Source organism: Vanessa cardui, chromosome 25, assembly GCF_905220365.1.
Source record: "Vanessa cardui chromosome 25, ilVanCard2.1, whole genome shotgun sequence".
In the NCBI taxonomy this organism is placed as follows: domain Eukaryota; kingdom Metazoa; phylum Arthropoda; class Insecta; order Lepidoptera; family Nymphalidae; genus Vanessa; species Vanessa cardui.
Window position 1 is genome coordinate 80,794 of NC_061147.1, and position 17,594 is coordinate 98,387.

Sequence of the window (17,594 nt, forward strand, 5' to 3'; positions counted from 1 at the left end):
CCGAGGGCGAGCGGAGCGGGGGAACTCGAGTACTGCCTCCAGTGTATACCGAGTCGCCGCTGCGGCGCGAACTATCGTCGTGAGTGTAGTGTGTGCACGATTTGTTGTTGCAAGTCTACGGAAAGGGATTCCGATTGAACGCTGAGAAGGGTAAGTACAGAGCCGTGAATAATACAAGCTCCAAAGTTGGGAGCACAGCTCTAAGGGCGACACGTCATAGCGCGCGTACCTTTCGGGATCGAGGTCGCTTCGAGAGTATGCCGCTTTCCCGCGACGGTGTTCCTAATATATTAATATATTCCTTTAAATAAAACGCTATTTTAAATGACTGCGTATACCGTATTTAGATTAATTTGATTGAACATAAAATATAATTACGAGCGCCCGAGAGGAAGAGAGAGTAGGCGACTTTAACGCGGACGCGGTGATTTTTGCATTAGAGAACCCTAAATTCATAGTTAAGACACATTCACTCGAAATGTTTCGAATTAATTACTAGCATGTACTCATGTAGCGATGCCAGGCGCGGCTCCGCGAGCGGCCGCTAGATGGCGGTGGCGGCGGTCGGACGGTCGTTGATCTGCCTCAACTCTCACACGTCAGGCCTCGCTCAGCTGAATTCTAATTACTGTTTACTTCGTAAATCGCACCTCCTAGGACTACGCTACGAGACCGGATAGCTCCCTTCCACGGCCCGTTGCTATGACAGCTTGTATGGAGTTCCTGTGCTCGGGGCGGCGTGCTCCGTGACCGTCATAATTAACAGCACCGGCCGCGCAGGAAGTAGATATCGGCCTATGCATACATGTCGCGTTGTATCGTCGACGACAGTCATTTTATTACTTATCTATCTACTTATTGCCGTGAACATAAGCCCCGGCGTGGTGCGGGGTTCCCGACTCGCGCAACAACAGTTACGTGCCAACAACAACACTAATCTTCGATAAGATTAAAGTTATCTCGGAATAACTTTGATTAGGACACATTCTTGATACAATCATTAATACAATTTAAATTACCTCGAAAGACAATTAATTTAAATAAATAATTTATAAACCTTTATTAATTGGTCGACTTTGAGCAATAGCTAAATGCCGGGGAAGGTCCACACATAAGAGTACATAACATTAACTCGTGATTCATCAAAAGCGTCCCATTAATGAATTCGTGGTCACGCCGTGTGCGCAAGAGTCTGAACTGTTTTTCGATACATTTTGCTTATTAAATAACTATGACTATATTATGTATCCTAATTAGAAAGTTTAAACACAATTTCAGTAAATTATTTCTACTATTTGTACTCATATCTACCATATAAAGTCATGTAGTCCCACTGCATGCTTAATATAGTCATATCGATGGTTCACCTTTAGGCAAGTTGCCAAGAATGTGCAATTCGAATACCAATACAAGCGAGTATTAAGAACATCTGCCATGCCCATGGTCATCAGAAACCGAAAGAAAAGCCCTTACAATAATTACAATTGAACTGCGAAACGTGAATCATAACCGAAGATAGTTAATTTATATAAGTTTTCAATCCGTGTCATTATTAACATCACAAGGAAACCTACACTGAGGTTGCCAATCCGCCACATCTGCAATACGCTCGAAATCACCTCAAACGGAGGAGTGGCCAGCACTTTCGATTCGCGCTGTGTATATCCAGCAGAAGTGAAATCTGGTGCAGCTGCTTTTGACTTCCGCGAAGATATTTCTGGTCTACCATCAAAACGCAGATTCTGATGCCATAACGCGCAAATCGCATCAGATAATTAATTATATCAAAAAAATCAATAGGGAAAGCAAAATTTGCCTGTTTTTTAACAGCTCTTAATTGAAGTACATAAAAATTCTTATGGTAAATATTAAAGACGCTTAGCCTTTGATCTATATTGATTATAAATTTCGTCGTAAAAAAATAATATTTAAATGTCATATGAATGACTAATGACTTGTACAATTGATTAAATTTTTCTGCGAAAATATTTCGATGAGTCGATGACTCAGTGAAGCTCATTACGACGGTGAACTTGAAACACTAAACGAGCCAAAACTGTAATTATAGCGAATGTGTGGCAATCACGGATGCGACACGGATTGACCAGCTCTAGGAATTTCAATCATACGACTCATCGTAGTGACATTTTATATTTTAGTGTCTCGGAGTTGAGTTAATGTTTGAAATGTTTTAGTTTATAAAAGTTGTTAAATTAGTGTTTTGATTTCAAAGTTCTCATAGAAACCAAAATTTATTTAAAATCGATAAATTTTAGATTATTTTGATAATTTTAGTAGAAGGCGCCACTTGCAGTGATTATATATTAAATAAACTATATCGTGAGTATCGTCACAGGAAGCCTCCGTGGTCGTGTGCCTACTGTACCGTTACGTCGACGCGATTGGTAGCTAGAAATGAAGTATTGTTTTAGTGTGTGAATAAACTATACAATAAACATAATAACGATGAAAGAACAACACCTAAAGTACTTCAAGTCGTGACCCAGAGCGCCTAAATCAGCAGAGTACACCGACAGCGGCCGAAGCTAGTTCGTTCGTTCTGCCGCTCGACCGCAGGGCGCAGACACAAGTCGCGCGACGCGAAAGTCGCGGTGAAACCATCGCGGTACTTCTGCGTACGGAGCCCGCACTTTTTATGCGATGTGTCTACCGCGACGCGTCACTGACATGCCTATGAACTCGTAAAATAAATGATTCGTTAATCAGCTATTTCTATGATATACTTGTTCTTTGTAAATTTTAATTCAAATTATATTCAAGTTCAGTTATGGATACCACGTTATATTCAATAACAGCGTATAACAATTTTCTGCAAATGAGCAAAGACATCTTCGTTTATTCACTGATGCTAGCCCTCGGTTTGCAAGCCACGCTTAAGTTAAGCTAAGCTCCCGTTCATCTCATGTACCCAGACAACTAACACGTCAATACCCAACACTAACTCGAGATTACGATCGGGTTTCTAATGTCTTATTTGGAATATAAACGTCGACGTTTATTATTCAAATATGGGTCGCAGCTCGTACATCAGCGCTCGCGGTGGTGTTAACGTTAAGGCTCGGCGATGTAGTAACGAGTAAACACTCCGTTCGCTTCGCATTCCCGAGCGATGACGCGCCGCGCAGGTAGCGCTCACGCACACACGCGCGCCTCGCGTTACTATTTATTGCAAACGTTTCCAACGATACGTGACTTTTCCCAAACACTTTTGTGACCAGCGATGGGTTACATATTTTGTACAGTTAAATCTAGAATATTAATCGTTTTTCAGTATCGACGTTTTCATCGTCTAATTCATAAAAAAACCACTGCATCCTTGGATTGCTAATATCGTGTTAGAGTTGAATTCTTAAAGAGCGTTTATAATAAAGTGTGTGTCAAAGACGAAAATGAGTGTTAGTTGAGGTATGGCCCGGTATGACACTGGGCGGCCTTGAGCGGCTCGCGCGGCCGCTCCGCTGTTGACACCGCACTCGACGAGTGTGTTAGAGCTGACGATTTTATCTGTAATGATAAAGCGATTAAAACTAAATACCAAAAGGTATTCAAATCACATGTACGTACCCAATTAGAGTTATATCTGATTTATAATACAGATATTTTATTCATGTTTCAGTACCCATTTTTTATAAAAGATAGCGTGTTCAAATCCAGGCAAGCACTTAGTGCTTAACGGGATAGTTCGACGTGGAACATGCGGTATGATGAGCAGCTCGTTGAGAGGTCAATCTTTCTATCTCTCTCTACCCAACAGTGGGATTCGCTGTTACTTCTAACCACGTTTCTTAATAAATGACATCGGAGCAAAAAACTAGAAAGTGAAATTACTTTCTAGTTTTTTTATTTTTAATCAAGAAAAATTAACATTCGTGTAATATTCGGCTCTTGGATAAGTATAAGTGTAACAAACAGATTATTCTAGATATTCTAGATAAATAGAACATTTATAAATCCTTATTGAAAATAAACTACAAACTCTTGTCATCTATACAATCCTGTGATATGTAATTTGCGTTATATATTAATATTTTTTAACCTCTAATGCAATTTATTAATAGTTAAAAGCAAAATAATTATGGCAATAGCAGTCATTTATATTTGTCCCGGTCTGAGGGGTGAGTGAGACGATGTAACTGCGGGTGCAAGGAGCATGTGGTCCCTCAGCGCGCGGACCGTTAAGGAAATGATCAAAACTTCGTACGATCCCAACATATTTTGCTCGATTTCTCGTCTGACTGTCTGTATTAAATAACTTAATACTACTAAGGCGAAATTTGAATAAAACGTGACCGCAGATCGGAGCGAAAACGAGTATTAAAGCATAATACGAACTAGGAAGAACTAGCTTTAGTAACGAGAAGCACAGATATTCTATATTCGATTTAATATAAAAATATTGACCACCAAGTCTGAACTCTTTACATCGGAATATCTAAATAAAATTTCTTCGCAAGTTTCCCACGCGAGTCGTTGTCGCGTCTAACAATAACGCAACTAGGAACCGAACCCGCCTCACTTTCCCCCGAGCGGCAGTCGGGCCGTTAGAGACGTCGCGACGTCGATACTACTCGATATAAGTAACTACAATATTACGTGAAGTACTGGGAATATTACATTCTAGACTCTGCTAAAATATTCATTATTATTTTTATCCCAGCGTATGAAAGGTTTCCAAATGAAACGTACACACTTGAACAAAGTTGATTCTGTAACTCGTGATGTAATCGTGTTATCACAACATTGGCGTCGATCAAAATATTTATTTCTTATGCATGTGGTACCGCCATAAGTGTATGCTACATGTCACATGGTCGTTGATGGTGCGTGAAACCGTTGTTTAGGGTAGCAGTAAGGATAAAGGCGAAAAAGAAAATTATGTAAAATGAATGTTAGCAATGTAACGCAATGTAATCAACGCCTCAATCCATCGTGTGGTCCAGTTGTATCGTAACAGTTACAGAACACATTGCATCACTGTCGTCGCCGCGTAGGAAAGCTACGGAACACGCCACGGCGGGCGCTCGCGCGAGACGCCGTGCGTCGCGCCCGATCAGCCTGCAAAAGACATCAACGATGACACGTCTTACGCACAAACACGTCCTAATATCCAAACGCCATGACAGCCATACCGACAAGTACGAAGGGACGTTATGATATTTCAGTATTAAAAAGTCTATAAGTAGATATAGCCACATACAAAACATTGCTGCTTAGTTTATTTATTGATGCTTATAGGTTAATAAGTTAAATTCATAAATTCCTTTTCAATTACTTTATTTACTTTTCTCTTAAGGCTTAAATTTTAAAATATTCATATGTCCATATGAATATTAAATTAAAAGAAACCAAACCTAAAACCATACAGAGTTCACTTTTTGCACATGCTTTTACTATGACTCAGATAAAGAAATTGAAGGTAAAAAAATAAAGTAATAAGTAGTTAAAAAACTAAGCCCCACCGCGCTAAAAATATTCTTGTCGGAAATGCGTAGCGTAGAGTACCGCCTCGAGGTAAGGGTGACTCACTTAACCAATACCAGGTATCATTGTTTTAGAGCTAATAATTCAAAAGTAACCGAAGTGAAAATACACAACAACACGACTATAATCGTGTGACGTCATTATTTCCCGCCTAGCTAAACTTTAAAGTCATGTCAACTGAAGGTCATAGTTGTTTATTAACCTTTTCTCCTCCTCGGAACCACATTATTAGTCTTATTGCTTTGCAACGAAACAATATGTAGGATATCTTTACACACACACGCACATGTAGACACGATGACGTTATCTCTGATAAGGGGACGCTACTTCAAATATATCACCTATAACTAAGTGGGTACAGCTCTGATTATTGAATTTATTATTTGTGAAAACACTTCTATATCAACTACGCCACAATAAATGTTAATTACAGTTTTATTTCAGTGAGAAATTAAACAAAAGCCGCTTTAAGTTGGAATGAACAAGACTAACAGTATGTCAATTTTTTTATTTATTTATAATATAAAAAAAACAATCATTTATTATTTTTAAAATCCATACCTTAATTAATTTAACTCTGTGACGTTTATTAATTTAAAACATTGTGACGTCTGATCCTTATAAATCATCTCGCACTCGACGGTAGAGAGGAATACAGTGAGTGCGATGATCCTGTGTTAGTTGATAGTGAGAGCCACGAAACTTATCGACTCGCCCTGGAGCGGCGTGGCGGAATAAACTCCAAATTGATTCGAACCGCAATCTCGGGTTAATGTTCACCTGCTGCTAGTGGGAAATTTCAGACACGACTCTCGGCTTAACGCAACAACATTTTTTTAAGAGGAAGAGACACAGCCCTCGTCCATCAGTGCTAACTTTATTTTTTTTTACGCTGTAAAAACGCTTTACGCGCTGCCCCCACGTGAAGGAAAGTGGGGGGGGGCGTGGGACTCCCCAGTTTCCTGAACGCCTCGTGCGCCCAGGTCCACCGGGTTTACCCACTAAAAAACCAGCGGTACCCTCTCCGTCTTTCGGTGGGCGCCACGGGATCGCTTACGCATGCTACCGTGACGAACCATCAGTGCTAACTGCTAATATTGTTAAAAAAAAAGTATTTCTAATAAGATTTGCATGTATGCGTTTATTACTTATTTAAACGAAGATATTTCCATAAAATATTTCACGACATATCCTCTCACGAGCCAAAAAGACATTTACAGCGATGAGACCTTGAGATGTTGGAGTTATTGTAACATGTAAATATGTTTGTAGTGTAAATGTAACGTAACGTGAAAATCAAGTATCGTATCATATGTAGAATGTTAAGAAATATTAGATTCCGAAATAGTTTTAATGAAAACGAACGACAGGAAAACCACGGCATACATTTAAAAAATTAAAAATAAAACATCGTATGATGTAACGTGTAGTCTTTATGTATGTTAAATAAACTGCTGGTTTGTATTTGGAAGCGTTAATCTTATATCAATTCAGGGTCGATTTTAATTATTTTGTGAAGAGTCGAGTAGAGTAGAGAAGAGTAGAGCTGCAAACATAAAAGACAATTAACAACGAGGATGATATATGAAGGACAACCAATTTATATTATAAATGACTCAAATCTTAGACTGGTTGAACTTTTGTCGAGACTAATACAGTATCAATATCAGTCTATTGTTTTTTGTGAAATACAACGGGAGAATCTCCATGTTAAGGTCTCAGGAACTCGTTGTCAATTATAATATGTGCCGTTATTCGTACAAGAAGGTCACATACCCAGGTTGCTTGGGTGTCATCAGTTGATTAAAGAAGTTACATACAAAGAGTTATGTATTTTAAAACGACTTTGCACTATTACTCCAAGTATTTCAGCTGCAAACAGCACAAACATGTAATTTGGAGTTAAACACAAATATTCGCTCCGTCTGTTTACTCATTACTCGGCTAGCAATACTATTTACATACAAACATCGGCACCATGTGACTTAAACTTAAACTTCACACATGTAAACGAATATACATTATTTTTATCTTCGCTGGCAGTTTAGTCATCAGGTTAATTATGTAACCCCCTCACAAACAAAACACAAAAATAAGGAATACCTACTCAATCAAAATCAAAAATAACTTTTACAGGTGGGCTTTTACAAGCACTTTTGAATCGTCATTTAACAATTAAGTGAAGCTACAAGACTATATAACTAATCCTTAGTATTGGTTGATTTCTAGGCAGAATATGTATGTGTATGCAGGTGGATATAATTGTAATTTACTACTCTGTAATTAAAATGACGGAAAAGAGTAAACTACAATAGTTTCAAATAGGCTCATAGGCACCACTGTTGTTACAGATCAAATTTAAAGGTACCATCGATTCAGAAAGTAGATTCCAGCGAGAAGAACCGGCAAGAAGTGGTTACTCCTTCTCACCGTTTAATGACATCGTACGTTAGTAACTTATATCACAGTATTCATATGTCAAAACTCAAAGTACCAACTACGAACGAGTAAATGTTTTTAAGTGGTATCGATCGCAGCGATAAACATTGCGACACGGCCACTTAAACTCGGTGCAAATATAATTAACCACACTGGAAGGTGATTCGCAAATCCGCAATTCATTAGCAAACCCACACACGTAACGTACACAAACCCACACACACAACGCACTGAGGACGTAACGACGAGTAAAGCTATTAACGCCCGCACAGCGCCTGCGCACTCTTTAAACAAGTACACATATTTATTATACCCATCGATAAAATAGAAGTTTAGATACTTCTAGGTGATTTTCTATTTCTTTAAACACAGACAAACATTGGAAGTAGGTAGTGTTGGTACCTAAGAACCCCATATCAGATATTCTACCGCAAATAGCAGTACTCCGTAGTTGTGTTCCGGTTTGAGTGTTAATGAGCAAATGTAACTACCGACACAGACACAGCCCATTGGTATCTAAGGAATGGTTAATACTTCTTAAAGAGCCATTATTAATGGGGTTGGTAACCACATAGGTGGTCCACTTGTTCGCCCGCCCACCAGTATCATAAAAAATATATAGTGATCAAATTCACTTTACCAATATTCTACAGCATTTTTTAAAAATAAACGTCTAATCGATTTCGTAAAAATAGAGGCCTCAATACCAGATCTCCTATCCGGTAATGCTGTCAAGGTCAGTAGGGCCCGTAATAGAAAATTAAGAAATAATTATAGTATGTAGATCATTTCCTGCAACTATAATATATTAGCAAGTACTAATCGTAATTTGTATCTATTAACGATTACAGTCTCCTCAGTTCACCTCGGATAGGTTTTAGGATTTATGTTTATCTCGACAACTTTAGCTGACTGCTGAATTTTAATTTAGACATCAAACGTTGATTCATTCAATATAAATTTGAATAGAATATGAATATCAATGAGTGACATATTCTCGTTGTTGTTGCTCTCTGTACGTAACCTTCATTATTTTCCACATTAATCGTTACAGATTATCCAATACCATTTCGTGTTTCGTTAAAACTTTTATCTGACAAAAAAAGTCAGTAAACTTATACTTAATTGTTTAATAATTAAGTTTCTAATTTTAATTTGATTTCTTACAGTAAATATTTTTGCGTATAAGTAGGATTGCGGTGTCCTGTAATAAATGGCACACGACATATAAACCTTTCATTGATATGTTGAAAAGAAAAGATAATGCTAAGCTACTGGAGGTCCGAGAAGTTAGCTCGTACCACATCTTCAAAAATAAAGACATGAATAAATATAGATTGTTGAATATGGATCTTGAGCGGTGTCATATAAATTCAATTTAAAATAAAGTTACCTATAATTGTTTTGTCCAAAACTCAAATAGACGTGTTCGTGATACAGCGCCGAAGGTCGGCAGTACAACTTATTTATCATAATTCATAACATTGATATGCATAACTCCTTTGGAATGCGTGCCTTGGAACCTGTTAGCAGATAGCTGTTTGCAGCCTCCGAGCCGAGGTGTTTTAAATTGTCTTGTGACGTAATACACGAATTATGACGTTCTTAATATGTTCTTAGTCAAATCATGAAGATTCTTAGTTCAAGTAACGCTTAAATCAATACAACGTTATCAAAATGGAATTTAGCTAGTATTCAACAATCATACACCTATGTGTGACATACTCACAACTGACTCCTATTCGAAAAACAGAGGATACCAAGTCCAAGTTCTATTACCGTCAAAATAATCTTGTACGCAATAAGTTCTTACTTAAGTATGATCCTTTAACATTAATTTTGAATTTATAAATTGCTTACAAAACTAATAACTCAATACAAACAGATTACGATGAAAAAGTAACAATTCGTAATTCTTTCGTTGAGATAATTTTATTGGGAGCCTTTCTTAGTTGAAGGACCGGCGCGTATTGACCAACCTTCGTCCAATCAAACAAACGACATCTAAGCAGAACATTCAGAATCTTCTACCACCGGTACCGGTACGCTTACCTACTGGTACAATATTCAAATATTCGGTTTAATATTCAAGCGCAAGGTCGTTCCTATTGTTCAGTAAATAATGTCGTAAGATGGCAGAGAAAGCGCGTAACTTTCTCAATATACACATGCCTTATGAATTTGTGTTTAAAATAACTACGAAGCAGCAAGAATGTTTGTACACAAAGACGAGAAATGATTAGAAACGCGACTTGTGTTCTGTATTGTGCGTGAGAGAGAGGTCGGAGGTTTCTCTTTCACGGCGCGCATCGCAATGAAGGGCGCACCTGCAGCGCGGACGCACTTCTCTGTAACGCATTATCTACTGCTATCTTTAGTGAACACGTTTTCATAAGTCAAAGTTGTGTTAGCATAAATGGTTTGTTTTGTTTTATTGTTATTTTTTCGCTTAATCCTATGCACGCTTACAAATACCGTTCATTCACCAACCCACAGCGGAGCAGAGTCGTGGAATACCATTAGATCCGAATGTCCTCGGAGGCCTTACTGCTGTGGGTTGTTATTTTACGTTTTACAACGTCAGTCCGACTCAGTAGAACCATATTATTGTTAAGATATTAGCACTTATGTATCGGCGTGTGGCATTGTACCATCATGTATCGACCCAAAGAATGGCGGTTCGTATCGTATAGGTACGAGGCTATGCCAGCTCGGCATTAACAAGGCTTTTATATATTTCTATGAAGTTGAATGTCACGATTTTGTGACACTATTATATATATATTAGATATTCATTTATTTAGATTGAAGATAAATAACATACTAATAATAATAAAAATCTCTTATTATTATCTTTTACTTTTTTGCTAGACTCGTACACTAATAATCCAATTTGAAATATTTTCGACGGCTGTTACAAGAGATTAAAGAATAAGTCACGCGAATCCATTCGCGCTTGTAATATCAAAGCCATTTTTATAAATTCAATCGTTACTGTCAAAACAATTTGTAACTGTATCCGATGTCCGTTCCGGCCGACAACTCGCCTCAGATATTATGTTGTCGTAAGCAAACCACAGGCCGGCAACAAAGGCAAATAGATTCTTTGACATTTTACTAGTTTTAGTTAATGTTACCTTCCATTTTACTAAATCTGCCCAGAAATGGGCGTAAATAAATTTTATGGGTTATTAAGTAAGCATTAGTAAACCAACATTTAGTGAAGAAACATTTGAAGTCATCAAAAAAGTTAAAATATGGAAAAATTACCGATTATTGTCATACGTATTTGATTGGAAGTCTATCCAGAAGATTGCAATTCCTTTTAATTGAAAGTGAATCGATTTAAATCAAGACGTCGCACACGGTTTAAGGAGATCTAAATTTTAAATCTCCGGTAATCGTCGTAAAATGATACCTCCTGTGAGCCCTGTTCTGAGCACACTTTATAAGCTGTTACTGCATCAGAACAGATTTTATTTCCTATAACGGGTACAGAATACAAGTAGCTCGTGAAAAACTAATGAGTCCACGCAAGCAGCGCCGCTGTTGTCTCGTGGAGTCACGTTCTGTAAACAAAACCCGAAGACAAAGATCTTTCACGACATTGTGCGGCGACACGACGCGGGCGGCGTGTTGACAGTTGATTCGCAACACTTGAGTCGAACTTATTGTTAATGAAATTATTTCGCAACGCAGAATAGCAGAATTCAATATTTTAACAAATACAGTATCTCATTGCAAATACGCTTATAGTGTTATTTAAATATTACAAAGCATTCATTCATAGCATTATATTACTGAAGTTATTATTATTATTACGGATTGGTTACTTACTGAGTTTGGTTTATAATATATTATTTTCTTTGATTGCAGACTTTCACAAACAACGTATCGAGTACTTAACGTTCATACCAAAAATTAATTTATCGTGATGCGCGAGTGGAGCCAGTCGGCGTGAAACGAGCCGCTGATGATGGCGATGAGGAACTCGGGCGGTGGAGGCGGAGGCGCGCGGGGGCGGACGTCGGACGCGACGGCGGCGCGCGCCCTGGACGAGTTCGACACCCTGGCGGGGCTGAGGAGGAGCGCCTACGTGCTGGAGCATCTCGCGACCTTCACTGTCACGCGCGAGACGGGCATCGTCTATCCCGCCGATGGCATGAGACGACTGTTGCAGCTGGAAAAGAGCAACGGTAATCCGAGAACTAATTTATTACACAAACATTAACTTCTTTAAACATACGACTAAATTTAGCAAACAGTCAAGATACGGAGAAGTCTTCCTGACGATGATGGCAACGGTGAAAATTGTAGATCCCGTGTGTCTTGTGACACAAGTGAGCGCACTTTTTGCCAAGGACCCACCAATTTATTGCTGCTTGCCAAAGCTTGCACTAATAACAATTGACCTTCTAAACGAATCATGTGCTATTTTCATAAAAGTTATCATTTACTACATAGATCTAAATCATAAAGTAATAATTTTTTTTTTTCATTATATTTAAGTAAATCCGAACGATGTCTGAAATATAGCGCAATGAAATGATCTGGATAATGGTAATGCGAGTAGGTGTGTTTTTTGGTAATCTTATTAACAGGTTTTTCATTTGTTGTCACACAAGAGTAACTACAAGTTCCTTGTCGATTTCTCTCTCTCCAGGTTACGGTATAAATAATGAACCTATCCGAATAAACAATATTTTGATTTAAATTTGTCGTTCTTTAATTTCAGGAATATGGAGCCAAAAAATGCAACTTTGTTTAGAAGACCAATGGGTCCTGGTAATGGATTACGAAACCGGGGTGAGCCTTTTTTGTCGTCAATGATCCTTTACATTGCTTTGTGTTTACTGTTTCACACATAGTATCTAGACATATAGTATCCTTCTTGTTCAACTGAATGTAGTCAAACTTTACGTATTAGTAGATAGTACTTGTAGATTTCTAGTATAGCATTTAGATAAAACAAATATCTGAGATTCACAAGTCTGTTAAAACTGTACTCTGCCACAAATGTAGCAACAAACTTAAGGCAATGTTCGTATAATAGCACTCGTCTCCTGTTACAGTCGATAATGGAGCGCTTCCCAGCGTCATGGGTCCACTCGCCCACGGCGTTCACGTCCCCCGAGCCTGCGGAACTGTACAACAACGTGCTGGCGTTCGTGGTGGGCGCCCCGGAAGGCGGCGGCGGCAACTCGCCCGCGAACGCTCGACGCGAACTGCACATATTTCAATGCCATGACGTCGGGGCTCAGACTCTCGTCGAGGAATTAAACGCTCTTAAGTAAGTTTACCGTCAATATATTTAGCTGTAAATAGCACGTTTTGCTGCAAAGGCCATTCAATTATGGAAGGCATTGTTAATTAGACACACACAGAAAGTATAGTGCACATATAAGTTTCTACGAGAACAATGATCGACATGCAGCCTATGATTCTAAAATCAGATTTGTTGTGTTATTTCACTGGAAAAGTAGATTTACCGAGTTACGAGGAAACCTTAATGTTAATTATATGATTTACGTCGAATGAGGTTCCTTGAAGTCTATAAACAACGATTATCAATTTGTGAAATGCGATGTAAATAATTTCAATATATTTGAAGTCTAACAACTAATTAGCAAAAATTAATTTGAGTAACACGCTAAAAATACCTGGAATAAACTTTGTCCTCTTCCGTAATCATTAACGAGTATGATAAGAACTATAGAAGTAGTTACTTATACTTTGCAAATTAATTTAATACAAGTAATTGAATAAGTTTTTCGACAAAAAATTGTTGCGACGGAACAATTTTTTATTACGACGATTAATGTGACGCAAATATGCTAAACAAGTGATTAGTTTAGCGTCACACGGCTGGCAATCCCAAATACAAGATATTTACTTTTGTATTTTCTCTGCACACTTGCTACTGCACTAATCGTCAAGGCCTAAAATGATGACGGCGATATAAGCAGAATTTCACGATAAAATCGCAAAGATATCTTTAACATTTAAAATAACACACAGATGTTATCTATTTATTGGTTATTATTATTCATCACGTAACAACGCGTGGAATGCCTAAAATACGCTTAATCTTATCATTTATCTCGCGCCCACTGAGATGAGGAGCTGGTTGGCAGACGTCAGGTGCAGTCAAATCGCTAACGGCGTCGCGTGAACTTCACATGTTCAACAAAGGTTTCATCTTTCCATTACCCGTCTCTGCCTACACCTGGTGTGCATACTCATTAAACTGAAATACAGGAGTTCGAAAAACATTGTTTCATTAAAAAAATTCGAAACGCTGATGCAATATTAGAAGCCTTTGTAAAGGGAAAATTACGATGATGATACTGTTGGTTGTCTACCATAAATCTGGTCAATGTGATCGCTCATACAATCTGTGCCTTTACAATCTTTTTCGGACATTACAAGTTTAAATTGTTACTCGGTACAGAATGGTTATAAATAATACTGTGCTTGCAGGGGAGTCGGCAGCGGGGGATCCGAGGGAGGTCGAGATTTTGTTATTGAACGGGAAAGAGAAAGAGAACGTGAAAATGAAATGGAAAGACCGAGACGACAGGTAACTGGCAAACATCAATACATATCATTAGGATACATAGCGCAGCTCTTTGCAATCTGTATATAAGAATAGCTCCCAATCACAATGTGTTCGCCATCGCCATCGCCAAAATATCAACTGCTTGTTTAGCTGTTCTCAGTCTGTCAGAATACTACAGTTATAGGCACAAGTTCCAAGGCTGCGTTGTCGTTGCTAGACGATCAAAAATGATTACTATTCCAAGGCTATGAGTAATGTTGACGCACTTTTTACATTGAATGAAATAAAACGTATCTTAGAAATGCAACATAACGCCTGACCTCGTTGTATTAAATGTATGAGAGCATTGCCGACGTGAGCTGCTCATTGTTCTAGAAGCGAGCGGGCGTTTTATCGGTTATCAGTCGTCTTATCATCTCCCGATAAGGGCGTACAATCGATTGCTTTTATTGCACATTCGAAATGATTAAATTCCTACATCGCACAAACAACTTTATTTTCATTTTGTTATTGCGAAGAACATTATGGTTACTATAAACTATTATTGGAGTGCTATCACGTGTACTTGTATATCATGAACTGTGATATCTGTGCCGCTATCGAGCATATTAAACATTCACAATTTATTTAATCTCAAAACTACTAATGATTATTGATAAATATTGTACTATTGTATTTTAATCTATTCAACGCAATTATACCCAAAATTTAAATATTATTTTATTCTCTTGAATATCAATTGTTCTACATTTTCTACATTCGCAATCACAAAGAGATCCATCCGTCGTTATTTTCACCATTAAATGGAATAAAACAAAATCGTTTATTTTTTGTCGGAAATCATTCATCATCAATTTTTGCTGTCCAAACGAGCAATCTTTGAAACGACAAAGCGCGAAAGATATTCAAGCATACCCTCAAGTTTAAACATTATGTCTTCTCGTATAAGTGTTAATTTACACAATTTCATACAACCGTCGATCCGTCCAAAGGCGCATTTCCAAAAAATAGAAATATTGAATGATAAATCAGGGCCTCGATTCAACTTATAACGAAAACTTTGACTTCGTATCGCTATTACCAGCAGTGTTCCTTTCATAGAGCTGGCAACACTGTCGATAGTATCGATAGTATTGCGGTTATCAATAGAATTTCTCATTGAATTATCGATACTATCATTAATATCGATCCATCTAACCATCGATAGTCAAACTATCGATAATTGAAAAAGATCGATAAAAAAAAGGTTAGAGATGTTATGGACCACATGTAACAATCTGATTATTTAATTCTGATTACCTATATTATGAAACTAATAAAAGAAAGTAAAGTCCAAAAGGACTCAAATTATTCAACAGCTGACTCTATACTAATGCTATGGAGCTACATTGCAGGGTCCTAGAGTGAAAAGTCTACTATAAGTCAGTGAATATTCTATAATTATCAGATATGTAATGTATTCTATGTAAAAGTCACAGTAATGATTTTAATCAAAAAGCACGGATACTATAAATACAAAAATCGAACTTAAAAATGTCGCGAAGATTTCTATAATAGAAAATTTCCAACTTAGAGTTGGACACTGTTAGAGATACTACGAGATATCTGATGTAGGTGAAGGTCGCATCGTTCAGATGGATTATCACAATGGCGTGTCCCTTATTGACAATATTTGTTAGTCTCGCTTTATTTATATTTTTGTTTGTATATTACGTTGTCCAAAACATGACAATTATCATAAATAATTATATATTGGATGTGTTAGGGTATTTCCCACGCTGGTATTAGTTAAGCAATAGAACAGAATATGTCAATATTTTAAGCAGAGATAATCCGCTGTAGGATTACGTACATTAGCCCGTTATCAGTGATAGCGGAGATACGGGTCGCGGCGACATTCGGTCAGTTTCATCAGCGCCTCGCTGAGTACCTCGCGCGGCCGCTATGGCGCCGCTCTATCACACCCTCACGCGCCAGCAGTGGGAGGCCGTCCTCACTGTGAGTTCCCGCGACTACCACGACAATGTATCACGCACAGAGATATTACGCGCGACGTATAAATAGTTTTTAATCTAATCGTTTCCTGCTCATGACTCAAATACATTTTAATAATTTGAAATGAACGATATTAGCGGCTCATTTAGATTGTATGATTTTAGCAAATGTCAGCTCAACTGGGGCGCGGCGAACGCGAGCGCGGCGGGTCGGGGGGGGAGAGAGACGACGCCTCCTCGACGGGGTCGGAGCGACTCTACGAGCAGGACATCGCCATCCTGAATAGGTGTTTCGATGACATAGAAAAATTCATAGCGCGCCTGCAGCACGCGGCGGCCGCGTCGCGGGAGCTCGAGCGGAGGCGGCGGTCGCGCGGCGGGGGCAAGCGCGCGGCGGGCACCGGCGAGGGCATGCTGGCTCTGCGCACGCGGCCGCCCCCGGAGCGGGACTTCGTCGACGTGCTCCAGAAGTTCAAGCTCTCCTTCAACCTCCTGGCGCGACTGCGCGCCCACATCCACGACCCCAACGCGCCGGAGCTGGTGCACTTCCTGTTCACGCCGCTGGCGCTCATCGTGGACGCGGCGCAGGACGTGGCCGACGGCCGGCTGCCCGCGCGCGTCGTGCAGCCGCTGCTGACCCGCGACGCGCTCAACCTGCTCGCCAATTGCGTCACCAGCAAAGAGACGGAGCTGTGGCACTCTCTCGGCGACGCGTGGCTCATACCCAGGTAACGATTCATTATTAGACGTCTTACACGAAACAGGTTCCAGGATTACTAATATTCCTATTTACCCCTCCTTATAAGCTTATTACTTGTGTTAGTAGTGGGAACGACACTAGCGCAAGGGGTCGGGACCGATCCTGCGAATGTTCCATCGCTAGGCGGCCCGTAAACCATTGCGCTATTGATGCTTCAATAAATGAAATAATTGATTTTGTAGTAAAATACTTTTACACGAAAGTTTTTAAGCTTCTAGTCCGCCTATATTTACGATGAACTCAATTATATATAGAAGTGTAGGTTCAATCACTTTCATAAAGTTTATAAGATTTTAAATTACCATGGTTATTTTTATTATTAAAGTAATTAATTTCGGGA

The 17,594-nt window shown here is 38.9% G+C and overlaps 1 protein-coding gene across 6 annotated transcripts in view; it reads left to right on the top strand.

Annotated features, from left to right (window-relative positions):
* Positions 1-17,594, top strand: part of LOC124540414 (epidermal growth factor receptor kinase substrate 8-like) — a 26,998-nt gene continuing 9,404 nt past the window's right edge. For 4 of the 6 annotated variants that reach the window (XM_047117939.1, XM_047117942.1, XM_047117941.1 and 1 more), the window contains exons 1-6: positions 1-150; positions 11,818-12,137; positions 12,677-12,747; positions 13,014-13,231; positions 14,422-14,521; positions 16,660-17,222. In XM_047117939.1, the coding sequence (XP_046973895.1) occupies positions 11,915-12,137; positions 12,677-12,747; positions 13,014-13,231; positions 14,422-14,521; positions 16,660-17,222 (1,175 nt within the window). In that variant the 5' untranslated portion in view covers positions 1-150; positions 11,818-11,914. Of the gene's footprint in view, positions 151-5,884; positions 5,996-11,817; positions 12,138-12,676; positions 12,748-13,013; positions 13,232-14,072; positions 14,171-14,421; positions 14,522-16,659; positions 17,223-17,594 lie in introns of those variants that run through there. The other 2 variants (XM_047117940.1, XM_047117944.1) reach the window with 2 other exon arrangements.